The sequence below is a fragment of the Podarcis bocagei genome (assembly GCF_964188305.1).
Source record: "Podarcis bocagei genome assembly, chromosome: 11".
NCBI classification, from domain to species: Eukaryota; Metazoa; Chordata; class Lepidosauria; order Squamata; family Lacertidae; genus Podarcis; species Podarcis bocagei.
This window is the reverse complement of record NC_138136.1, coordinates 34,395,572-34,421,596: the sequence shown is the minus strand read 5'-3', so window position 1 is coordinate 34,421,596 and position 26,025 is coordinate 34,395,572. Positions and strand designations below refer to the sequence as shown.

At 42.1% G+C, this 26,025-nt stretch overlaps 1 protein-coding gene across 3 annotated transcripts in view; it reads right to left on the bottom strand.

Annotated features, from left to right (window-relative positions):
* The window catches only part of BDP1 (BDP1 general transcription factor IIIB subunit), a 54,229-nt gene extending 28,305 nt beyond the window's left edge, over positions 1-25,924 (bottom strand). For all 3 annotated transcript variants that reach the window (XM_081212457.1, XM_081212458.1, XM_081212459.1), the window contains exons 1-23: positions 25,545-25,924; positions 23,381-23,939; positions 21,533-21,642; positions 21,010-21,069; positions 19,341-19,475; positions 17,056-17,189; positions 15,049-15,143; positions 14,826-14,880; positions 14,320-14,472; positions 12,660-12,941; positions 11,407-11,569; positions 9,997-10,147; positions 8,893-8,960; positions 7,667-7,817; positions 7,271-7,359; positions 6,507-6,642; positions 6,196-6,278; positions 5,243-5,480; positions 4,086-4,282; positions 3,157-3,355; positions 2,234-2,415; positions 1,203-1,386; positions 910-1,043 (exon numbers count right to left, since the gene is read on the bottom strand). In XM_081212457.1, coding sequence (XP_081068583.1) covers positions 910-1,043; positions 1,203-1,386; positions 2,234-2,415; positions 3,157-3,355; positions 4,086-4,282; positions 5,243-5,480; positions 6,196-6,278; positions 6,507-6,642; positions 7,271-7,359; positions 7,667-7,817; positions 8,893-8,960; positions 9,997-10,147; positions 11,407-11,569; positions 12,660-12,941; positions 14,320-14,472; positions 14,826-14,880; positions 15,049-15,143; positions 17,056-17,189; positions 19,341-19,475; positions 21,010-21,069; positions 21,533-21,642; positions 23,381-23,939; positions 25,545-25,786 — 3,800 coding nt within the window. In that variant the 5' untranslated portion in view covers positions 25,787-25,924. The remainder of the gene's footprint in view (positions 1-909; positions 1,044-1,202; positions 1,387-2,233; positions 2,416-3,156; positions 3,356-4,085; positions 4,283-5,242; positions 5,481-6,195; positions 6,279-6,506; positions 6,643-7,270; positions 7,360-7,666; positions 7,818-8,892; positions 8,961-9,996; positions 10,148-11,406; positions 11,570-12,659; positions 12,942-14,319; positions 14,473-14,825; positions 14,881-15,048; positions 15,144-17,055; positions 17,190-19,340; positions 19,476-21,009; positions 21,070-21,532; positions 21,643-23,380; positions 23,940-25,544) is intronic.
* Between the last annotated feature and the right edge of the window lie 101 nt (positions 25,925-26,025).

The following is a 26,025-nucleotide window of genomic DNA, read 5'->3' as shown; positions in this document are numbered from 1 at the left end:
CATTCGCTCCATAACACGCACAGACATTTCCCCTTACTTTCTAGGAGGAAAAAAGTGAGTGTTATGGTGCAAAAAATACGGTAACTGCCTAAGAGCTGAATGGCTACATTCAGACCTAATATGCTGAAAAGGGTCCAGGATCATCCATCTTCTTTTCTACAAAGAAGCAGGAGAGGAAATCTGACTCTGTGGTTTGCAACATCTGCCATTTCCTGAATTTGGACCTAGGAAACTGCAGCTGGAAAAAAGTGTATTGGAGTTCTGCCAGAGCTGTGCCCCATGCTAGCTGCGTCCTTGCCTCAAGTCAATACTCTCCACACCTGAGAAAAACAGTTGCAGCTAGAACAGAAAGGAGAGTGTGGAATCGTCCAAAGTGTGTGGTAGGATAAATGGTCATTTAAACATGCTTTGGGTGACGGGGGAGCAGATGGGAGACTTCTAGGAAGCAGATACAGGCTTTAGCAGCTGCCCAAGCAAGGAAGGAAGCAGAGAGCTCCAGAAATCCCAAGGCGAGTGCACACAAGAAAAGGGAAAGGCAGAACTCTAACCTAGGACTCCCTTTCCCCCCAGTTAAGGAGGGCCTGTTTTGCTTTTTTCTTATCACTGTGTGCCCTCTAGTTGCTACTGGTGGGAGTGCACTAACCCAAAGCTCTCCTATAGCTAAGAGATGGTTTAATTAGAGAACCTTTGCCTACGCTGTGTCACAGCAGAACCCCCATTTGTTTTTCCTCTTGCTGTATTATCAAAACCTGAGCATCACCAGCTTGAGGCCATAAGAAGCGTTATCCGCATTGGGGCCCCAGCAGAGAAGAACTGCACTCTTAAAAATATGGAGGATTTGTAAAGTCATGCACACATAATAAAGGGAGTTTGGGACAAGCTAACAAGACCTTGTTGAAGAACACACACCTGGGATATTGATCTGAAATATCCTGAGAGGTACTGGGTGCTTGAGGGTCTTCCTGAATCAATTTCTCCATGTCGACCAGTCTGTTCTCCAAGCCTTCAGCAGGTAATCTTTTTCTGTCACTCTTTAAATGACGCTGGCAATAAGAAGCAATATCGAACATCAAAACATGGAACCATTTTAGCAATGATGGTCTCAACTTTACACTGCATTTGCAAAAATATAGAAACAAAATCTCTCTTGAATTTGAAATGTCTTTACTACTAAAGAAAGTCTGGCCCTTTTCTTAACTTACTACTGCAGGGAGAGTTCTGGAAGGTCCATGTTTCTGCAGTTCTGATTTCTCAGTTCCAGCTGCTACTGCTGCTTCATTTCCTAGAGATGGTGTTTCTTTCCTTCCAACTGCCCTTCCTATGTTAGGTTTCGGTCTCTGGAATCTGCCTCTGAGAAAAGGTGTTGGCAGAACAGTGCTCTGTTTGCTGGAGGGGAGACCCAAAGTAGCACATATGGCAGTTAAAATCATTCTCATCAGATACATCACCACTGATACACACATGTAACAAAACTACATCCATAGGTTAAATAATTTATCCCATGTTTCACAGATTAATGGTAACTAGTGTACTTCTCAAATATGCAACAGAAAAACAAGTGCAATAAAACCTGAATTTGGTACTTCCACAAGGCTGAGGGAGAGACTTGCCATTATTGCCCTTCCCAACATATGCCTTTTGCAGCTGTCAAATTTGGACACAGTTAATTGTGGAAAAGCGGGACATAAGTAAACTTAATCAACCAATCAAAATAATTTTCTTTTTTATTCTTCAGTAAATTAATTATGTGGTGTTATCTTGCTTTAATCTTCAGTAATCACACATTCATTGCTTTCCCAAGGATTCCCTAGTTAACTACAGCTTAGATGCAGAGAACCATGTTCCATGCCTACACTGCTGCAGCACCATGTTCCACCTCTGAATAGTTACTCCTGAAGACCAGGAAATCCCCCAAATGGTACTGCAGTGATCTGTTAGAGGGAATAAACCTATCCGTGGCAAGGCTGCTTGGGTGTCCCTGGCCCCAAAGTGAGACAGATAAACTTGTTCTGGCAAATAGCTCCATCACAGAAGGATGGAAAACAAGGTTTAATTTTGGATATTGTTATTGCATCTCATTTTCAGTTAAGGAAAATCCGTTATCTGCAACATCTATCAACGTATCAAATGAATAGGATTTTTTTCAACCTATGTTTCAAATCAGCAGACCTGTAAAGGGGGGGGGGGTGGATTTCCAACTGATAAAACTCTTTAAAAGCTGATAGATCCTTACCCAACTGTAATCTTTTCTTGGATATCTGGGGATGATAAAACTTCATTTGGATCACTACTTTTGAAGTCAGAATGGCTTGGGGGAGACAAGTCGATCTCATTTGTTGCAGCTGCTTCTTGAGTATCTGCAGAGTTCCCCTCTGACAAAAGTGACGGTGGCAGGATTACGCATGCTATAGTTTCCTAAAATATATTATCAGAATGTTCAATACCTGGTGCAAAATGCATGCAGTTAAATTATAAAGTTCAAGGAAACACACACACACACACAAATCAGGCAGGGAATCCAAGTACAACACAAGACTACCAACAGTTTGTTCTATTATAACATACAAGGTAATATTTTTCAGTTCTTGTACAGGGAAGTAATGCAACATCAGCAAGGGGGAAAGTGGCATTAAACCAGCTGAACTGTTCTACTAACTCTCAGTCATTATAAGAATCTGGTACTCACTTAAGCTTTGTAAACAGTCCATGCAGTTTACTACAAGCCTGTCCCTATGTGACTTTAAAAAACAACAACCCCAAATTAAGAAAGTCATCTTAATGTCTTTGTTAAAACATGGACATCCTTCACAAAGAAATCCTTCATGCTTGAGTTTCAAGAATGATTTGCCATACATTGCCAGGAACTCCTGGGTTTTTTTAAGGAAAAAATAGTGACACTGTGTTCCTGAAATTAAACTGCAAGTATCTCATATATGGCCTAAGGTCAACAAGTAATCTCATAGGAAACAACATGCAAACTGACTGCCAACACACCATTTGTCCCACATAGGGCTTTCTACAAATCACAGTATTAAGTGTAATTTACTGTTTAATGCTTTGTTATGCAAGTGAATTCATAGGTACTTTCAGGAGCAAACAATACAGCAACCTGAAGCCATTAAATTACCAAGTACCAGCATTAAAAATAAGTCTTACATCCAGATTAGACGAGTTGCTGCCTTCACTCCTGATATTTTCTCTAGAGTCAGTCTTATGTTCATTTGTAAGCATTTCTTTTTCTGCTTGTATTAATTCCTCTGTTTCTGCCGCCTTTTCTGTGTTCTCCTTTAGACTTTTCAAAGATGGCTCTACTTCAGCAGAATGTTCTTTTTCTTCTTGTACAAAACTAGAATTGCTGTTGGATAAAGAAAAGTCAACAGGACTTCTATAACTTCTAAGTAAGCAAGAAAGGGTGTGTGATTTAGTTTTCCTTTTTAAAATCTCAGGAGCAACGAAAAAACCAATCAACACAGTGTTGCCCAATACAACACCACAACCCACATGAATATGTGCTTACTTACACTCTTTGCACATGTTTCAATTACTAAGGACAATTCCTATAATTATAATGCAGGCAACAGATGTTTTCACTCATACCCCAATAAATAATGTTGCTGCCTGCTTGTGGGGCGGCGAGGGAGAGGGTGATGGCAATCAGAGGGAAGAGGGACTCTCAGATCCTGATCAAGGAACAAAATTGACAAGTGAGCAAGGGAGTCACAGGTAGGTGGGCAGGCAGGGGAAACACAGAGCACCCCACACACTATAGCTCTGGTGGCCAGGAAGAAGAAAGCCAAGAAGGATGAGTGGGTGGAGGCAGCGAGACACTTGCAGCAGTCATGCAAGCTGTTTTTCACCGATCTCCGGGTCTCTGCCACCCTTTCAACGCCATTTTGGCACTATTTTTTATTTTGTGGCAACGCACGTAAACACGGTTGAACCCGAGTGGAATGTGCGTTGGGGCGGGGGGAGTGCCTGCACAATGTATTTGCCACAAACATACACATATGCCAGTATGCATTTTTTTCCATTAAGAAGATGGCACTGTGCCCCTTATTATTTACCTACAAAATAATAAACCTTACCTGGTAGCAAGATCCTTCACATCCTCCACTTTATCACTTGACGGAAACACATTTTTAAATTCATGGCTCTCACATTCGAAGAGTGTCTTTACAGGAGATTGGATTGTGTGTGCCAAAAGCACTTTCTCAGCACTGGCAACAGCTTTGTCTTCTAAGACATCACAGTGGGGAATGTCAGCTTCATAACTAGCTGCCTCCTAGGAAACAAATTAAACTTCTCTGAAACATCCAACGTGTAAGAGTTCATAAAGAAAATAATCTTGAAGACATTCAGCTAGTGTATACTTAGATGAGAACACAGTGTTCTTTTAAGCCTTTAGCCTGCATTAACGTAAGAAATTAATACCAATATAAAAGGAAATAACAGTTTAAAATAATAGTTACAAAAAAAGGTTACACTGGTACTGGGGGTGTCAAAATTGCTAATGTACTAGACTGCTTTGGTATGATAAAGCAGTACCAGTAAGTTTTCACGCTGCTTGGGATTCTTCTATGCATGAAGTCAATGCAATTCAAAAGTGTGCTGCCCTTTCTTACTAATACAGTTAGCACAACAAAACATATGTTTTGAATTATTGAGGATTACATCTGGAAAAAAGAAGGCAAGCTTTAACTTGGGTACCAAAACCAATATGTGCACATGTTATTTTCTGGACCAGATTACATCTTATTTAAGCAAAATAATGCTGTGCTCTTGAATGTTTTCAAATATTGGCCCCAGTCCCAAAAACATAAGTTTTGTACATTGTCTGCTAAAGTAGGGATAGAATGCCCTGTGCACCTACAGTGTACATCTTCTACATCAGCAGGAAGCCCATTTTCCAGAATTCTGAATTAAAGATCTAGACTGTATGTATAGTAAGCCTGCAACTTCCTCACATGTAATTTGTGCGCATTCAGCTTTATGCATGTGGCTAAAAAAATTTAAAGGGGACTGAAAAGGGTATGGGGTTCCAGGAAAAATATAATACAGAAAGCTTTGAGTACTTAAGATGTGATCTTACCATCTATATTAAGAAAATGAGTGCTCTGGCACCTTTTAGACTAACTGGTTTACAAGAAGCATAAATGTTTGCTGGCTGGAATCTAATTCATCCAAAATGTCAAGTGCTCACATAATGTTTTATGTACAGTAGCAAGCAGGCTGTGGTACTTACTGTGGTAACAGTTAGGAGTTCATGGCTGTTATATTCAGCTTGTATCTGAATCTTCTCAGATGATTCAATGGCTGCATCAGTTGCCTTTTCTTCTTCTGCCTCCGTGTTTCTTGCTGGCTCTTCTGGCTTTCTAGCAACCCTTCCTATATTTGGCTTGGGCCTCTGTATTCGTCCCCTTGCTAATGGTGCAGGTTTCAAGACAACCTGCTTGCTGCTTTCTTGTGATTTCTTACTAGTCCTGAAAGAACAATGATTTCAGGGAGGAAAAGAATTAGGGGGTCTTAAACATTGCAAAGATCCTTCATTTCCTAATGTAATTGAACCTGGTTGTTATTTGAACCAATTACAGGTGCTACTTCAAATTTTAGAAGCTTGTCACTATGGAGGATCAACTCTCCCCATATGAATAAACCAAAGGTATATCATCATCATCATCATCAACAGTATATAAACAGGCATAGTTGTATAATAAAAACAGGAGTGGTGTACCAGCTGTGGCTTTATCCACAGAAAGCAGACATTGCCTCTGTAATACACACCTTTCTTACCTCCAAGTTGGATTGCTGTAATGAGCTCTACACTAGTCTGCCCTTAAAGACTGTCTGGAAACTTCAGGTGGTACAGAAAGCAGTAGTAAGAAAAGTTATGAGAACTAAGTGTTCCAATAATCTCACACCTATTCTGTGCCAACTACAGTAGCTGCCTATTAATTTCTAGGCCCAATCCAAGGTGCTGGTTTTGGTCTTTAAAGTATGACATGGTTTGAGACCAGCTTATCTGAATCTGCTTAATTCTCTGATACTGTTTTTAACTGCTGCTGCTATTATGTTTTAGTCGTATTGTGTTTTGTAGAACAATTTTACAGTTTGCAATATGTTGTGAGCAACCTGCTGTGGGGTAACTCTAACGGTCAGCCTATAAATTATAGAGTAAACTCAAATAAACATACTTACAGAGATTCAGTATCTAAAACTTGGCAATCTTTTTCTGCAGTCTCCTCTGTGATGATACCGAGTGCATCATGCTGATCATTGTTCTGAGGAATAGGCATAAAAATAAGTGGAGTATACATTTTTAAAATAATAGTAGTTAATGTTAGTTAATAAAGTGGCAGAAACCTGCTATAGAAAACAACTAACATAATCCTTTACATGGAGTTAAAAATCACTAATAATAGTAATAATAATAATGGAGAGTTATTTTCCTAATTTCCCAAATTGCAGGAGCAGGGTAAGGGGAGAATTAAATCTAACATAGAGAATACCTTTCCTCCTGTTTCATTAGCCTCTGACTTTTCAGGCTTTTCCCGGAGAGGTGCTTCTTTTCTGCTGCACACTTTCAATATATTAGGTTTAGGTTTCTGCCGACGGCCTCTCACTACAGGAGCTTTTTGAGTGTCTCTGAAAACACACAGAGAGAAAATATTATAATCCCAACACTCTTTAGGCAAAACCTGCAAATAATTTATAAAAACAATTATTTATACTCTCCAAAACAGAGATGGAAAACCTGTGGCCCTCCATATTTTGTAGGGCTACAACTCCCATCGGTGCCAGTCAGCAAAGCCAATGCTCAGGGATGATGGGAGCTATAGTCCAACAACATCGGGGATGGGACATGATTCCCCATCCCTTCCCTAAAATGTCCAAGTGATTTCAAATGCAAAAAATCCAAAAAGAAATTGTGAAAAGTTCTGTTTTTAGTTTCCACTCATTGAAACGGTTATGCCTAATGCTCTGTTACGGTTAAAGTTTAGTACTATTTGACTCATCTCTAAAAAGGATTGATTTGGTTCAGTATCAAAGCAAGACTTTGCTCCAAAATGTCACCTCTTCTTCTATCCCAAAAAAACACAGATCAGTGTAAGCTGCTTAACTCCAAGTAGTTCCTACAATGTCTGATTAGGAGATGACATTCTCTAGGCACCATTAGGAGCTGCTTTCTTCACCACAACTGAATATAGTAAGTGGTGAAGTGATGCACACTTTAAGCCATATTTTTCAATCTTTCTACTTTACATATACTTACTGGGATTCACTTGCCACATCATTGCTTGCTCTGTCTGTTTGCTCTATGGTAGGTCCAGTTACGTTAGCAGTCGTATCTTGCACAGAACTCTAAATGAAAGAGACATAAAGAACTTAGATAAGAGTTATTATCATTATGCTGTCTATTATTCTGCTTTGTATTATGTGTTTATTATTATGCTCCATAAAATGTGTCCTTAATGCTATCCATCACCTTGGGATCTTTTGATAAAATGCAGTATACAAATTGAAATAACAACAAGGGTGTGTGCAGCAATGCAGCCAATCTCCTGAGCCCTCTGAAAAACAGGATTGGGTTGTGAAATTAAAATAGCTTCCATGTGCACAGAAGAGACAATAAAGGCTTGTATTAAGTTTAAATTATTTAGTCCCATACCTTTTCTGCAGCAACCAGAACCTCTGAAAGAGAAATCTTGCCCTCAGATGTGTCATTAACTGGAAGTTCTTTTTCTTCTGACGGTTCTGCTGCAAGTCTCTGTAGCTGTCCTTTCACTGTGGGCTTTTCAATAGCTGCTCTATCCGTTTCCCTGAAGTTAAATTGAATATATTTATATTTTCCAACACACACAAATCTAGTCCATCACCAACCATCTCAGTTAACATAATTTATTATGGGATGTAGAAGTGGTGGTGCCATCTATTATATTTTCCTGCCAGTCACTTCCTGCTGAAGCCCCCTGTGTCCCAAAAGCCACTTCTGAGTGTAACAGGAGTTTCCAGAAAGACATGCAAAGCAGCCTAGAAATTTTCTGCAGGATGGAGAAATTGCTAAAAATCTAAGACGCCACTCAAACAATACTCACACCTTTGGATTCAAACTATGCATTTCAATCTTGCACAGAAGAATCTACTTCTATAAACATTAAGAAACAGAAATAGAAACATACAAAGAGCCCTGCTGGATCAGACCAAAGGCCCATCTACTCTCACATCTTGTTGTCACAGGGGTCAATCAAATCTCTATGGGAAACCTCCGAGCAAGACCTGAGCACAACTGCACTCTTGTCACTTGTGAATTCCAGCAACAGGTATTCAGAGGATTTTAGGTATTCACAAGGTCTATAAAGTCTCTGTGACAAAGCCTTTGTGATCTTGTTAGTTCACCGACCAAAAGGAACATTATATTCCAATGCCACACCTTTGTAGGAAGGTGAATAGGTTCCATTCCTATGTGCTTACCTGGAAGTAAGCCCCATTGAACTCAATGAGACTTACTTCTGAATCTACATACATAGGATTGCACTCTAGAAAAGCAAATATGAAATTAAAAAGACAGATTCCTTTGGGCAAATAGACCTCACACCCATCATATATTTTCCACCTCTTTTCTGTTATTTTATTCACTTCAAATGGTAGTGAGTTTTCTTTTCTAAAATCTCCAGACCAACTTTACCAAGCCCATGTAATAAATTAAAAGCAAGGCTGAGAACCAGGAATAGGAGTTATGAGATCATAGACATGAACCTCTTTCCTATTCTATCCATAGAGAGATCACCTGAACTCACAACTTGTTTGAAAGCCTCCCCCACCCCCAAATCAGGCTATAGGATTAGTTTCATTATATGTGGGGAAATGGGAATCACGTCCAATTATTTTACTCACAGAAGCTCATCATTACAACTTGGAAAGGCTGTATTTTCATCCAGTTGATCTAACTCTGCTACTTCATTCTGCAAGGAAATAAGGACAGTTAGTATGATCTTATGGTCCTGGCTTCTTTAATGATGAAGGGAGAGGCTATGCCCAGGAGCAAGAACCTCTACCCACTAAGCTGACTTCTCTACAAAACAGAAGTGAACACGGATGAGAATTTCATGTGTGTGTCACGGTTGAAAGTGGGGGAACCCCACATATTGTTCTCTCACTCTCTGGGGGGAAATTGAACTAAAGTAGAATTTCAGTCAGCTCCCAAGTACACCACCTTCAGCTCCTTGGAAGATAAAGGTGGTATATAAATGTAATATATAAATACATAAATATAATAATAGTGGTGATGATGATGTGTCAGAAGCTTTTACAGCTTGTGCATATGAAGCAAAAATCTTTGTAGACTGCTGTGTATCTCCCCCACTGAACAAATAGCAGGCATTCTCCGGGTGGGCATGCATATTCCATGAACATTTTCCCCATGTGGGTTGATGACTGCTTAATCTTTTCCTCCTCACCTAAGTCATCTCTCAGAATTGTTTCCTCTCCCAGGCTGCTTTTCCCCCCAAGTGAAACAGGTTCTGGTTTATTTGTTTTTCCTCAAGGAAAAAAGGCATTTGAGAAGAAGGCAATTTTAAGTGGGAAAATAGCTGGGAAGAAGAAGGAGGCTGAAACAGTCCCTCACTCAGCTGGTCCTCCACTCATTCTGAGTTGTTTTACCCGAAAGAACAAATCCAGAACAAAGAAATGGGAAACGATCAGTGAGCTCCCAGAACATTTGGTATGAGTCCTTGTCCAAATAAGCTATCAGAGATGATAAAACCTCTTATCTGGTAGTAGGCCTGCAAATGCAGGTGCAATGTCTTCAAAGCACTACCTCCCCCACCCTGTTCTGTACATAATAACCATATCCAAAAGCAATATCCATATGCAGGAATCTCTGCCGAATCAGAACAGAAACCTTAAGTGTGGCATTCACTGCCTTCTTGTGGGTTTTATTTTATGAGTTGTTTCTTTGAAATAGGAAGTAGGCTAGAATCGCATGTACATATTGTTTACCTTTGCTGAACTGTTTTCTTCAAAACCTTCTTTATTTGTTTTGAGAGACATCTGAGACTCTGAAGGCTGCCCAACATGGTGCTCAGAACTCGCATCTGAATCATCTGCTTCTCCAGAATCCATGTCTAGGAATTCATTACCTTTCTGAATACTGTAAAGGTAAGAAGAATATGAAGAAAGCATTAATGGTTTTCCTACTCTACCCCATAGGCTCATGGCAGATTCTTGTCTTTCACTTTTGTCTTTCACCAGCTGTGCTGAGACAGAGGCTTGCTCAAAGAGACTGATAAGCGAAAAGCGCTCAAACTCACTTCTCTCTTTACTGGCATTTACACACGATTGTTCATGTGCAATCTCATCACAATTACTGTAGAAGTCTAGTTCACTATTCCTATTTTACAGCTGGAAAACAAAGATAAGGTAGGGCTTTCATCAAGATTACCCTGAGAGTCACTTGCTGGGCAAGAATTCAGCACGAAGTCTAAATCTAACACTTATTATTTTATTTGTCACATTTGTATACTCATATAAGGCTAAGGCTGGAATCCAGCCCCCCTCCCTCTGCCCATCCACTGTGCTGCTTGGGGTGGGAATTGGGAGTGGCCAAGCCCAAAACAGTTCCACTGGCATCACTCCCCCAAGAAACTCAGCATCAGGCCTTATCACTGCATCATTTCCAGGCTGGCGTGACAGGGTTTTTACCTCCAACTGCCTTCTGCCCCAGGAAGCATGAGCAGAGGAATTGTGGAGGTGGCTATGCCATTCTATCACACTCCACTGCTGCCCCGCTGGAGTTAAAGGACTGCACTGTAACGTCCTATCAAAGGACCCCCTCCAATACTCAAACATTGTATCTGAAGGCAAAATTCAGCACTGTGCAAGAACACTTCTGTTCACACAATAGGCCTTCCAATTCTCTTCCCCCTGCAACCTTTCAGAACAGATGTGGGGCTGCATGGGGCAGGGGACTACAGGTGGGAGGAAAGAAGATGAAGCCACATTGTTCAAGCAGAAGACTGCTGCTCACACACAGATAGCAGGTAAAAAGAAGTTCACAGCACACTGCAGTTATTCAATATTTGCCTATGAGATTCTATAGAGGTGTGCTATCTTTCTCCCAGCCCAAAGAGAAAGCAAGCTATGACATTTGTTTTGAATGCTCCTATGCACTCTCCAAACAAACAAAAAAATGTTTGTTTCTGTATATAAAAGACTCAATAGCTCCATATAAAGAAAATTAAGGCAGATTTGTCAGCCACATCTGAGTGGCAAATGAAATGGGCTCTATGTAATACAGCAATGCAGGGAATCTTTAGGAGACTTTTGGAAAGGAAGTAATAAAGTTGTTATATTTACACTTTGTAACAAGGCTTGTTCATATTATTCTGCAAAGATAATGTATCTTATTACCCAGATAAAGTTGAACCAAGGTCTCCCTCTGTCTCTTCATCCACCTGTGAGTCTTCTTCAACAGATGGAAGAGTTTTGGCAGGCGTTTCTTCATCAGGGACTTCCAGTTCCTCACCAATTTCTTCTGTGCCATTTATCTCCACATTAGATGGTAGATTTTTTCCTGACAATGTATTGTTGAACATTATATGTCCACTGAAGCAATTCCCACTCAAACACACTTAAAAGACAGAGCCTCTGGTTGCTTCCACATTAACTTTTTTCTTTGAAATTACTATCCAGATGGCAATTTTCAAAAGCACTACATCTCAGTATTTTCTGTGTTTCATTCCCGTTTTCTCAAATTGATCTTTGGTCATTTCCTCCCCACCCACCCCAAAGTAAATTTCAGTTACACCACTGGTCTATTTGCTATGGGCAGGCAGGATGATTCTGAATAACTAATATGCTTTTAATTAAAGCTTCCTCCTACCAGATCCAGTTAATTCTATTGAACTCTATTCAGTGGCTCTGATGAAGAGTATTTAATTTACTGGGTTGCTTTACTGGAAGGACTCTAGTGTGAAAGAAGTGCAATTTCCTAAAGTGATCTGGATTTCCCACTGTCACAAAGCATTAATCTTGTATTTAAGTTAACAGGAAGGAAAAAGAAAATTACACAATGTCCTCCCTAACCCAGTCATCCTAATGCCAGTCAGTATATGGAATTTATTTAACAGTAAGCTGAATCTTTCATTATTTCTCATAATTATTAATATGGCACTTTAACTATGACAACAGTTCCTGAAAATACTTAATGGAATAAATGACATAAAAATTAATGAAAAATAAATTAACGAAATAACTTCAAGTGGATATATTCTTGTGACTATGGAAACAATTCAACACAAACCATTATAAAACTCACTTTTCATAATTGACCCTGAAATATAGAACAATGTTGTGCAATTGCACAGCCTACAGATCTTTCGGAATACAACAAATATCGTATCCAACTACTTGCAGATGCAGATCAAGCCATTTTGTTACATTCAGGTTTTAAATTCAAATTCAAGATGAAAATCATCTCTATTTATGCTGTACACCTGTCATTAAGATGAAGTAAATGAGCTTCAGTTGAGTGATTATTAAATCTGGTTGTGTTACTAAGGCTGTTTTATCTTGCAATAAATAGTTTAGCGTCTGGAAGAAGATTAGCAAAATCAGCACACATGCACACTGTGACATAGTAGCAACAATTTCTAGATTCTTACTTTTCTTTCTAGTTTTTTCTCCCTCAGCCACTTCTGCAGAAATAGTTCTTTCGTCAGAAAGATTCTCTGCCTCCTGTTCAGAATCTTTTTTCTTCCTTTTTCTCTTCTTTTTTACCATCACTGATTCAGTAACTGTCTGTCCGTCTGGCTGCTCCAAAATGCTAGGAGATTCTTCGTTCTCTTTTTCGGCTGTGCCAGCATCCACTTCCATTTCTGCATCAGAAATTCTGGCATTCTGCGGGTCATCCTGACCATGGTTTGCTTGTCCATTGACAACTTTAGCTATCAAAGTATACAATGTAAATATACCTACAGCAAGACAATTCTCAACAAGGAAGCTAAAAAAAAATACCAAAAAGCTTTTTTTCAAAATCCCAAGAACAAAAATAGAATTCTACTTCCTCCATATAAGATTGTTCAACCTTTTCTGCTTTCCCTTCAGTCCTCCTTCCCTCCACTATACCCCACCCCCAAAGACAGTCTTAGCTGTGAGGAAAAGTCTTAATTCCACACACACGGCAATATTATATGAAAATAAGAGATATGCAACATAGCACAATAGGACTTCTCCTTCCCTGCAGCAAATCTATCCAACCAACCAAATCTGTCCCAGAGCATGAGGTCTATACGGAGAAGGAGAAGCCAAAGTTTTTTCTGCCGGCAGATGGGCACCATCGGATATCACCCAATGTGACTATGCATGTGACATATTCCAATCAAAACTATTCAAGATGGTAAAATTAAATTAAAATAAAAACCCAAGGATAAGACAGAGCAAGCCCTAGACCTGTCAAAACAGTGAAAGAAATCAAAACAAAACTAATTCTAGCACTGAAAAAAGCAACAATCAAACATGCACTATGTGAAATGCCTGTAAGGCAAAGTGTTTTTGCAGCCTTCATTGCCAATCAAGCCTTCGGAAAGGCTTTCTAGAGTGCAGTACTGTCTACACCAGGGGTCGGCAAACTAAAGCACAGGGACCGGATCAGGCCCAATTGCCTTCAGGATCCGGCCCACGGACTGTCCGTGGATCAGCGTAGGGATTCTGTTCATTCGGGCTGCACCATATTTTTTTCTGCGCCATTCAATTCCCCCTCACACACACACACACACCACGGCGGCGCCTCCTCCCTCCCTCCTCCTGGCTTCTCCCTGCCCTGCCTAGAGGAGGAAGGGGGCTGGGCTGAGCTGGTTGGGTGCCATTTTAAGTAGCCCCTCTCCGAAGCCAGCCCTTTTGTGCCGCTCATCTTCGCTCCACCGTCGCCTCCCTGATGCTCCTGTGGGCCAGAGAGCGGAGCAAACGAACTCCCTCTGCCTACCCACGAGAAGCAGCTGTGGCAGTGGCAGTGGTGGCAGCAGCAGCCCCTGGGAAGGTAAGTGCAGCGGCTGGGGGTGGGGAGGAGGACTACTTGCCCCCCTCGCCTCTTCTTCTAGCTTCCCCCCAACCCCGGTGCTGCTTCTCCAACCTACCACAAGGTCTGAGGGACAGTGGACCTGCCCACAGCTAAAAAAATTTGCCAACGTCCGGTCTACACTGACAAATCTAACATTGCACACAGAAGGAATGCAAAACAGTGGCTCCATCAGAACTTAGAAGAGAAGTTTAATAACAAATAGGATTTACTTTTACTCCTTAATACATTTAAGTACTTAGAAATACCTTTTCGCTTTTTCTTGAGTGTTTTTTTCTCATTGGGATTTTTTTCTTTTTGATGCTGACATTTAGCATCCTTATCCTTTTTTCTCTTTTCATTTTCCAGGACCTTCTCAAGGAGTTTTGTAAAGAAATCAAAGTCAAATGGCGTTTTTTCTTCTGTAAAAAGGGGGAGATTATTATTTTATGTACAAACATTCCAGCTAAAAATAATAATTTTGCCTTGAGCTTCTGTTGTCCTGAAAGGATTTGTCACTGAAGTTCATGCAACTAAAAATTAGTATTTTAAAATACATGTAGTCCTGATGCAACTTAATAGCACGAAAAAACATATTTACTGAATATCAAGAACCATTAAACGAGATCTAACAGAGCGATGAAACAGACCCTTTACTCAAAATGTTTATCTATTGTAAAAAGGTACAGTTATGGAATTTTAGTTTAGTTTTGCTAAAGTGCACACACCATTTCCCCCAAATGAAAAAAATGATTAAACATGTGGTAATACTTACTGAATGCTTTATCTATTCGCCATCCATTGGACTTTTCTTCACGTTTAAATTTATTCTGAAAACAGAAAGTTATGCTATATAAGCCATTCTCAGATCATCAGCTGATACGAAGCAAACTCAATTGAAATGATCTGTGCAAATGTTTAACAGAACAGCATAAAATGATAGATCCACAACCAGATGATCACTTCTCAATTGATTTTGGGGTTTTTTAAGTGCTTACCTTAATCTCTGTTCTTGCTCTGTGAGGAAAAAGCTGACTAATCATCGAGAAGTCAGTTCCTACCATACTTATAGCTAAGAAGAACATGTCTGTTTCTGTAAGAGAGGGGGGGAAACAGTTTAGCCATTTTTTAATGAGCAATTTTGGTATATCAATTTTAATCTCATGATCAATACATGTACACATTCAGCTAAATACCAAAGCATCTCCCTTTAGCTGCATATTATGAAATGGATAATACTTCATACTAACATTAGTTACTGCATTGTACTGCGCATTTTAATAAGGGTTGCATAGCTTTACAATTCAGTGAAACACAGTTCTGTTTTTCAGGTGTTCCCATTGAAAAGGATCTTAAGCTATTCACTCCAAATGTTAGGGTGCAGAACTAAGTTATATCTCTCCAGGACCACAAATGGAGCCTAAAGAAGCAAACTACTAACACTAATCTTCCTCTGGCAGCAATGAATAATTAGTGTGAGTCACCAAGTTTAAAGCACACCGATAAACACTGTCAATTAGCATCCAGCTATTTTTAACTCTGTACAGTACAGTAGATCTAGAGTAGGGGTAACTAACCTGGTGCCCTCCAGTTGTTGTTGGGCTACAAGTCCCAACATCCCTCACTAATGGTTATGCTGGCTAGGGCTAATGGGAGCTACAGTCCAACAATGTATATGGGCACCACTGTGGCTGCCCATGATAATAGAAACAGAACATGAGAATTACTTGAGATTATATGGATACATAATCATTTGATCGCTACTGCCAGATTTGCACAGAAAGTCAAAGGCACTGTAACTCTTTGCAGCAGTAAATGCCACTAAGACTTACTCTTGCAATTAACTTGCATGCATGCAGACACACACCATGGATTGTAAAAAAAAATACAAATTATGTTACATGATGTAACTGTCAGTTTGCATTTCTTAGTGCAGAAGTATTGATCTGATGTGCAGAGATCTTTCCTATTCTAATTAATTCAAAAAGGTTCTGGAAGCTTCTCTGTGTGAAAGAAACAAGCAGAAGGTTCATGATGTTTGGGCTATTCCTTCAGAGAAACTGAGTACAGCTGGCTTAAACTGGTCCTGTTATCTCTTTCAGTCAAGGTCATGCTGACTATAAAAATAAGGCCAGAAGGAGCCTGGGTTTCACTTTTCTCTTTCTATCGCTTTTCCTTCTGTACATAGTATGCTTAGTGTTAAGGTTTAGACTTACTGTAAGTTACTGTAAGTTTAAGTTAAGTCTGCTGCAACTGGATTTCTTATGGACAGTGCCAATCCTGAATGTATTGGATTTGTGACTATTATGCTCATTTGCCTTCAGTAGCAGTAAAGCTCTGCTGGATGAAATACAATTGCCTCTGGTCTTTTTTTGCAATGTGTTTAAATTGTTACTCTGCCAACTAGACATTGGAATCTACACTGGATCAATATTGAGTAGGATTCCACGACAGTAACTCCATTATTTTGCAGTGACTGAAGTCCAGGATAGAAATAAGATAGGGATGCATGCAGCTCTTGCCACTCACACTAGCTTTGTCCACCTCAAGCCATACAAGCCAAGATACTTAAAAAAGTGTAGGTCTTCAAAGCCAGGGACGCGGGTGGCGCTGTGGTCTAAACCACTGAGCCTCTTCGGCTAGCTGATCAGAAGGTCAGCGGTTCAAATCCCCGTGACGGGGTTAGCTCCCGTTGCTCGGTCGCAGCTCCTGCCAACCTAGCAATTTGAAAGCACACTAGTGCAAGCAGATAAATAGGTACTGCTGCGTCGGGAAGGTAAACAACGTTTCCATGCACTCTGGTTTCCATCACAGTGTTCCATTGCGCTGGAAGTGGTTTAGTCATACTGGCCACATGACCTGGAAAGCTGTCTGTGGACAAACGCTGGCTCCCTCGGCCTGAAAGCGAGATGAGCGCCACAACCCCATAGTCACCTTTGACTCGACTTAACCGTCCAGGGGTCCTTCAAAGCCAAATGCAAATAACATCACTGAGCTGCACCTACCTTTTTCTGACCATGGCTTGGTATAATAGCTTCTCCTGAAACTTGAGTAGGTTGTTGTGGATCCACGCTCAAAGATGGGATCATTATCTTCTACCACACATTGCCCTTTTGTCCTTAAAACTTCCACAGTTAAGCTAAATGTGAAATTGAGAGATATTAAAATACAAAAGAAATGTTGCAAGAAAACTGTCTTAACAAATAGTGAAGACCAATTGATTCCCATCTCAAATTTACTAGAATTTCTGCTCTTACTAGCAAACACTTTAATGAACAGTTTACAGTTTTTCAGTGAACTCCAGTATGGCCTTAAGTTATCATTCCATGCCAATATGAATATAGTTCACTAATCCAGCAACCATTAAGATCCATGTGAGAAACAAGAAGCCTTAAGAGTTCCAGGGCCCATATGGCTATTAGGTAACCAGAGGCAAAGCACTCAGGTGACAGATCTGGCACACTTTCCACAGGTAGAATTTTTTTTATATAATAATAATAATAATAATAGTAATAAGAAGAAGAAGAAGAAGAAGAAGAGTTTGGATTTGATATCCCGCTTTATCACTACCCGAAGGAGTCTCAAAGCGGCTAACATTCTCCTTTCCCTTCCTCCCCCACAACAAACAGTCTGTGAGGTGAGTGGGGCTGAGAGACTTCAGAGAAGTGTGACTAGCCCAGGGGTCTGCAACCTTTAAGACAAAAAGAGCCACTTGGACCCGTTTCCGGAAGGAAAAAAAATTGGGAGCCGCAAAACAAGCCAAATGTAAATAACCACACATTCTTCCCCTCCCCCCATTCTCTCTCTTTTCCCTGAGTCTATTTCAGATAGCAAAGAGGGGTATGGTACCTCTCATATCCATTTTTTGCAAAGCACCATGTGCATAGAGGGCATTATACAAATTAATACATAGGAAAGTGTCTGTCCCTCCCTGCAGTTCAACTCCCTCTCTTTTTACTAATAGCACATATTCGTTCCTTCTGCTGGTGCAACTTTCTCATCATTTCTACATAGCAGCATTTATAAACCAGTGCCAGAGAAACTGGGTGAAAGGAAGGTGAGAGGGAAGAGATATGAATATTTATGTGTGTATATGTATACATACATACACCTACACAATTACAGGTTTGAAGCCAACTTAAAATAAAAAGAGCTGGTAAGCAAAGGAATCTGTGGTGCTTTCCATGGGATCCGGGGACATGTCAGCTAATACTCTTCCCTTTCTTCTTCATTTGCTTGTCTCTGCAGCAAATCTCGAGGGGAAAGGGAGAAGGGCAGGGATTGCATAGGCACAAGAGAACCGGAGAAATCCCGCATGCAGGATTTTGGTGCCTAACAGCCCCCCTCCCTCTGCAATTGCTCTCGTGCTCCCCCGCCTCTCCTGCTGGCTACCTCTGGACCCCCTCCTCGTCACTGACGTAATTCACCCCTTCCTCTCTGACAGGGAGGGCGGGCCCATTTTGTGGTTCACCTCAGGTGCTCTCCCTCAACTCGGCGGCCACTCAGAAGCCAGGCACGGAAAAGGATCCCGAAGCACCACCGCCACCCCTCACACACACACACCCAAAAACCCGCCCCGCCATTTCCCTCGAGCGTGTGCGCTCTCTCTCCCTTGCCTCAGGTGCCTCGCGTGCGGGGCTGAGGAGAGTGTGGCCTGGGAGAGCGTTCCCCCTCACCACCACTGCCGCCGCCGCCCGTCCTACCCCGGGGGAAGCTATGAGCCATGAAGCCTCCTGGCAGAACTTCCCTCTGGCGGCAGAAGCAGCAGCAGCAGCAGCCCTTCTCCGGCCGCCGCCGCCGCCTCCTCCTCCATCCCAGCAGCCGCCGCCTCTCGAGCTCTGCTGCCGCCGTCGCCTTGCTTTGCCCGGCTCGGCTGCCCAGCTCCATCCCCCTCCTCTTTCTGGCACTTCTGCTTTTCTGCTCAGGGTCCCTGAGGATCTGCGGAGCCGCGGCAAAGGTGTAAAAGAGCCTCAGGTTGCCGACCCCTGGACTAGCCCAAGGTCACCCAGCAGCTGCATGTGGAGGAGCGGAGACGCAAACCCGATTCCCCAGATTATGAGTCTATCGCTCTTAACCACTACACCACACAGGCTCCCAGTGGACAAGCTCCTTTGCCGCCACCACTTATTCCCACTGCCTCAAATCTCTGCTCCCCGTCCTCTGTGGTTTAAAACTGAGCATATGCTACTGAAGGGGGGCAGCAGAAAGAAATCGCATATGTGAGACCGAAACAGAGTCAGAGGGGAAATGCAGCAATGTCCAATGCAGATACAAAGTGACAAAACCTAACCTTTCTTCATCGAGAATAATCGAACCATCTTCTGCAACCTTTACTCGAGGTACAAGAAGGGGGCCATCATCATCATCTCCCACTTCTTCTTCATCCTCATCTTCCTCATTTTCGCTTTCAAGAATGATTTCAGGCCTGAAATGGGAAGAGATAACAGTTTTAGTAGCAGGGAACTTTCTTCATATTTCCTTTTCAAATAAAAATTATTTTCTATGGCCCAAGCACTTATCAGTTACTTCCAACCGTGGCACTGTCATTATACTGTACACCGTGTTCAGAAGACTGTAATGTATTCTTGCACATACACTTTAAATAGGCATATATTTTAAATAGGCTGTTGAGAGCCAGCATCCACTAGCAGATGAGAAAGTGCAATAAAGTGCAATCACAATCCTAACCCACTCCTCTGATGTATTAATATTCCTCTTGCTGCCATCAACCATGGTATTATTTCTGTACTAACCCTGGGAACTCCTAAGCTAGCATTTGAAATCAAGAATCAAATGCTGGGTTAGGACTTAAGGTACAGTGGTGCCCCGCAAGACGAATGCCTCGCAAGACGGAAAACTCGCTAGACGAAAGAGTTTTCCGTTTTGGAGGTGCTTCGCAAAACGAATTTCCTATGGGCTTGCTTTGCAAGACGACAATGTCTTGCGAGTTCCTGCTGGTGTTTTTTCCTCCCCCCCCCCTTTTCTAAGCCGCTAAGCCGCTTATCAGCTGATCCAATCAGCAGATAAGCCGCTAAAAGCCGCTAAAAGCGCTAATCTGCTAATCCGTCAATGGGCTTGCTTCGCAAGACGAAAAAACCGCTAGACGAAGAGAATCACAGAACGGATTCTTTTCGTCTTGCGAGGCACCACTGTAAAGGTAAAGGTACCCCTGCCCGTATGGGCCAGTCGTGTCCGACTCTAGGGTTGAGCACCCATCTCACCTAAGAGGCCAGGGGCCAGTGCTGTCCGGAGACACTTCCGGGTCACGTGGCCAGCGTGACGAAGCTGCTCTGGCGAGCCAGCACCAGCGCAGCACACGGAAACGCCGTTTACCTTCCGTTACAAAGCGGTACCTATTTATCTACTTGCACTTAAGGGTGCTTTCAAACTGCTAGGTGGGCAGGAGCTGGGACCGAAAGACGGGAGCTCACCCCGCCGCGGGGATTCGAACCACCAACCATGCGATTGGCAAGTCCTAGGCGCTGAGGTTTTACCCACAGCGCCACCCGCGTCCCCAGGACTTAAGGTTAAACATGGTTAATGTCAGTGCAGGCAAAAGGTGGTAATTTTGGTAACCCACTTGCACACAAGACTTCTGCTGAGAATTTCTTGCCCACAACTGTTAAAGACAGTGCAGATAAGGTACAGTGAGTTTCCATGTGAGAGGGAAGAGGCTTGGGGAACCCATGTACCCAAGAACACAGCATGTACTTGGTCTTAGCTAGGATTATGTCTAAACTGGTCCTCGCAGAGTTTTACCATATGGGTATTTTATTACAATACACTGCCCAAAGTAGTATATCTTCAAGTAAAAGAAAAAATTCTGGGATTATAATCTTTAGAGCAATAATTTAGTTTCAATAATATTAAACAAACCAATCTTTTTCATACAAATCCCTCTGTGCTAAATTATTGCACAGACCACTAGTTCTATTTGAAAGAAGGGACAAAAAAATTACTCTTTTGCTTGAGTCACTGTAGAAGGCTTTTCGGATTTCTTTTCTTCCACCAGTGAAGACCTATTAAATATAAAAAGCACAATTTTCATTAACCAGTTATTAAAATAAAATTTGAAGACAGCAACTAGTGAACACTCCTGCAGTTTACCTGTGTGATTTACCATCCTACTCAGCACACTTTAATGTGAAATATTAGGTTTTTAATTGGTTTATTCACACAAACTTCAGTGGGATTGGGGGAAAATGTATCTATGTGATTTATTGGTTGTCAGAATAAGACAACTATGAATTGTTTAGAAATCTAATTACTTAAAATTCCTTTATATGAGCCGTGATGTTTTCCTATGGACAACAGAGAAAGCTGATATTATTTAAAGCAACTTAACAAGGAATCCCAAATTTTCCACAAGCCTGGAAAGTGAAAAGGAGGAGGCCTAGGTATCTTAAAGGAAGGATAAAATGAAGACATAACAAATATATAAAAGCAATTTACATTTACAATAAAAATAAAATGTGTACTTACTTCATTGGATTGTTTTCAGGCAGATAGTATATGAAGTCCCTCATAACCATTTTTGAACGATCTTTTGGCATGCTTTTTTCAATTACTGGGTATTTGTATTTCTGTTGTTGCTAGACACAAAAATTAACATTTATATGAGTTTGATAGGGTTTGAGACTTAATCAGCAGTCTATACGTTAAAATCAAGTTCATATATTTCGTAACAAATATATAAGCAAAGACTTTTCTTTTTTAGACAAATCTATGACAACTTGGTTGCTCTTTTTCTGAGTGGCCTTGTGGGAGCTTTTAATTAACCTTAACTGACTGCTCATTTTATTGTTATTTTTTACTGGAGTAATTGCAACTACTCTGTTTTAATTGTATGTATTGTTTTCTTTTAATATAGTTATTTTTATGTATTTTTATAATAGTCTAAGCTGCCTTACCACTGAATGCAGAAAGGCAGTGTATATGTTTCAGTAAATAAATAAACAAATACTTACTTATACCCCACCCATCTGGCTGGGTTTCCCCAGCCACTCTGAGCGGCTTCCAACAAATTAAAAATACATTAAAACATCAGTCATTAAAAAACTTCCCTAAACAGGGCTGCCTTCATAACTGGAGCATGCACCACTCCAGCAAGACAGCCTGCAGGCAGGTAGGGTCACAGCCTGCATACCAGATGGAGCTGGTAGACAGCTACCCTGGACACAGAATTGACATGCGCCTCCATGGACAGCTGTGAGTCCAAAATGACTCCCAAGCTGCGTACCTGGTCCTTCAGGGGCACAGTAACCCCATTCAGGACCAGGGAGTCCCCCACCCCCGCCCACTCCCTGCCATTAGGTAGGCTTGATGAAGAGCCCTCACCAGTGTTTGACCGCATTTGACTGGAGTTTTCCTCTACTTGTGTTGAAGCCATCTCGCCTAGCTTGTGCCCTTGCCCTAAGCTCTGTTGTGAACCAGTAAGCCAAACAGGCTCCACAAAGCAGGGGAAGACCTCAAGAGTGATCATGGCAACCCATTCAGATGTTCCTGGGGTCAGCTAGGGCTTCGACAAGAGTGCCAGATATATCAACCAGAAAATCCTCCAAAGTCACCTGGAAACTGATTGGATCCATCAGACTCCAAGGGCAGACCATCCTAACAGGTCCCCCCCCCCCACACACACATTTCATTTTAAAAGGTAGCATGCTTGATTTAAAAATCATATTTCATGTGATGCCACCTTCTAAAGAGAGGTGCTAACCAGTTCCATTATATCATTTCACATTCAGAGCATACTATACAACCATGATAATCTTACAAAAAGACATCCCACAGATACAAGCAAAGCTCAGTGTCTGCTGGCCATTAAATCCGGCAGGCTAATAAATCCGGCAGGCTAATAAGTGACCTTCCAGGTGTTTTGAACTATACCACCCATCAACTCCAATGAGCATGGCAACTCCAACGAGCATCAAGGGTGATGGGAGTTAGTACAGTACTACAACATTTGCAGGGCCATAATTTCCTTATCCCTGTTATAAATTGATGTATCATACAATGTTGCTGAGGGTCACGCCAGCTTTAAAAACTGGCGACCTTTAGCAAACTACCTTTTATAGGGAAGCATCATATCATGACATCAAGAGCTTCCACATCTCTTGTGGAAGTGGCAAAGTGCATGCTTTGAATGCTAATCTCCAGGTAAGACTATATAAATCTCCTCTCCAAAACCCTAGAAAATCAGGGTAGAGACAATACCACTGAATCAAATGCCAAAATTGATTCAGTATGACTTCTATGCAGAAATCAGGCTATATGCTCTTTCTATTACTTTCCCCTCTTCCTCATAACCACATCTCCAAAGTGTTGTTATACCTTCTCTTTCTTCAACTCTTCCTTGAGCATCTTCCTTAGCTTCTGAGCTTTGATTATTTTCTCACGATCGGAACATATTTTTTTCTCTTTGGCTGGAATACATTTTGAGTGTGGTATTTCTTCTTGAATCAGACTTTCCTGCGTTGGTCTCTCTTTGAGGGGTGAGGATGTGTTCTTCTGCAGGGCTTCGTCACTTTTTTGACCTGTTACACATGCATTCGGCTCTTTACTTACAGACTTTTTGAATGGAGAGAATTGTGGTACTTGGGGAACAGGAGTTTTCTTTTCAGGAAGTATCGGAGACTTCGGGGAATTCTCCACATTGGTCTTCTCAGAAGGTGGCAAGTCCTTCTGAAGTGGCGGGTTACAAATAACAGGAGAATGAGGTACTTGTTTTTGAGAACATTTTGATGCTGAAGTGGCAACACGTTGTGTGGATAGTGGTGCAACTCGTGGTTTAGCAAGATTAGGCATTGTAGATATTCGTTTTCTTCTCTGCAGAAGTGTCTCTGCATGTCTGCTACAATCTCCATCACCACTAGCGTTGGTCTTTTCATTTCTGGAAGATTAAAAGAGAGAAAGCTGTCATATTTCTAAAAACTGTAATCAGGCTGTTTTTAAAATAAATAAATGCACTGTATTCCCACAAAGCCAATCACATCATATTACGAGTTTATTTTTGAAAATGCTTATTCTGATTAGACATAAAAAATTAAAGCAAAAAATATATTACCACCTTATATCTACTTAGAATATAGATGGCTAGAGTCCCACATACAGCTCACTGTTAGCAATCTAGTATTTATATTATTTGATACATTCAGTCATCACTTTCCACAAGAAGACATTCCTAACTTACTAATACATAATAATACAAAAAAGGTTAACAATAATTTAAAAACCAAACACATAGAAAAAATGCAACAGAACAAAATTTCTAAGGGTGTTCATCCTACAATAACTATAAAAAATTACTCTTACCCATAAAATAGGCCGGAGATCATAGCACAGAACAATCCAAATTAATGACCAAAGGTCTTAACAGCTAAAAGCTGGGAATGATGGCCACATATATAATTAATAACGCGGGGGGCGCTGTGGGACGCGGGGGGCGCTGTGGGTTAAACCACAGAGCCTAGGACTTGCCGATCAGAAGGTCGGCGGTTCGAATACCCGCAACGGGGTGAGCTCCCGTTGCTTGGTCCCTGCTTCTGCCAACCTAGCAGTTTGAAAGCACGTCAAAGTGCAAGTAGATAAATAGGTACCGCTCCAGCGGGAAGATAAACGGCATTTCCGTGTGCTGCTCTGGTTCTCCACAAGCGGCTTAGTCATGCTGGCCACATGACCCGGAAGATGTACGCCGGCTCCCTTGGCCAATAAAGCGAGATGAGCGCCGCAACCCCAGAGTCGGTCACGACTAGACCTAATGGTCAGGGGTCCCTTTACCTTTATAATATACATTGCATATTATTATTAGGAAAGATGCAGCTAAGGTCCTGTAGATGCTATTAAACTACAAGTCTCATCAGCCCAGCCACTATGACAAAAGATGAGAGATGATGGGGCCATTCAGCAGCAACTTGAAGGTCATGACTTAGCCACCCTTGTTTCTGGAACTGGGAGACAGCAACTATTTCAAATCTAGAATTATCCCTCTTCATTACAGCCAACCAAAGAATGTATATTGAGAATTCTCCCCACACCTGCAATACACAAACTTGGTAGCACCACAGTCACTGTCTAATGTCAGCTATAATTTTGAGCCCTAGAATCACAGACACACACACACACCACTCTAAATAAGATTCAAAGCCATGCTGGTTAAAGGGGGGGAGGAAATAACGGACGATTGTGCGATATAAATCTTCTGAAATAAAAATAAAAAATACTCCGAGCTGGTTCACCCCAACTACACGTGCGTAGTGACTCCGGATAAAAGCGCCGCACTGTGTCCCAGGCGACGTGAAGCACCGGCCTTTGCGAGGGGTTCCTTCACAGGCGCAGGCCATCAAGTGTCGGAAGTGCACGTGAGAACCAGTTCCCGCGATTTTCAACGCGTCTCTCAAAAAAAGAGCTTTTTGCGCTCCAGCTCATCTCCTGAAACGGCTCCTTTTATTTTGTGGAGAAAGGAAGCGCGCAGCCTACAGCCAAAGGCGAAGCTTACCCCTCGGGGCTGGGGCTGCTACCGTCGTCCTGCTGCAGGCTTCCGGCAGCGCCCGACGGGAGAGCCGAGGCAGCCGCATCCTCAGAAGAACAGAGGGCGGATGCCGAGCCGGGCTGGGGAGCGGGGTCCGGGGCCGCGGCGATGCCTGAGGGGCTGGGGCTGCCCCTGGGGTTGCTGCCCCTCGCCGCCGCCGCCCCCGGTCTCACGTTGGGCTTCACATTAAACCTGGCGCGGCGGAACATGGCGCCGCAAAGGGGAACCGCCGACTCTCGCTAAAGCCCACCGTCCCCTTTTTCCTCCGGCCGCCGAGGCCGCCTCATGTCACCGGCCTCGCTCGGCCCAAGCCAGCTCCCCGCCCTTCCTCTCTCGCGGAGGGGGGGAGCCTGTCAGCTGCTCCGGGGACGGCGCGCGGCGTGGCGTCATCACTCTGCGACAAAACAGGAACATCACCTGGGCGGCGAGGACGCCCGCCTGAAACGCA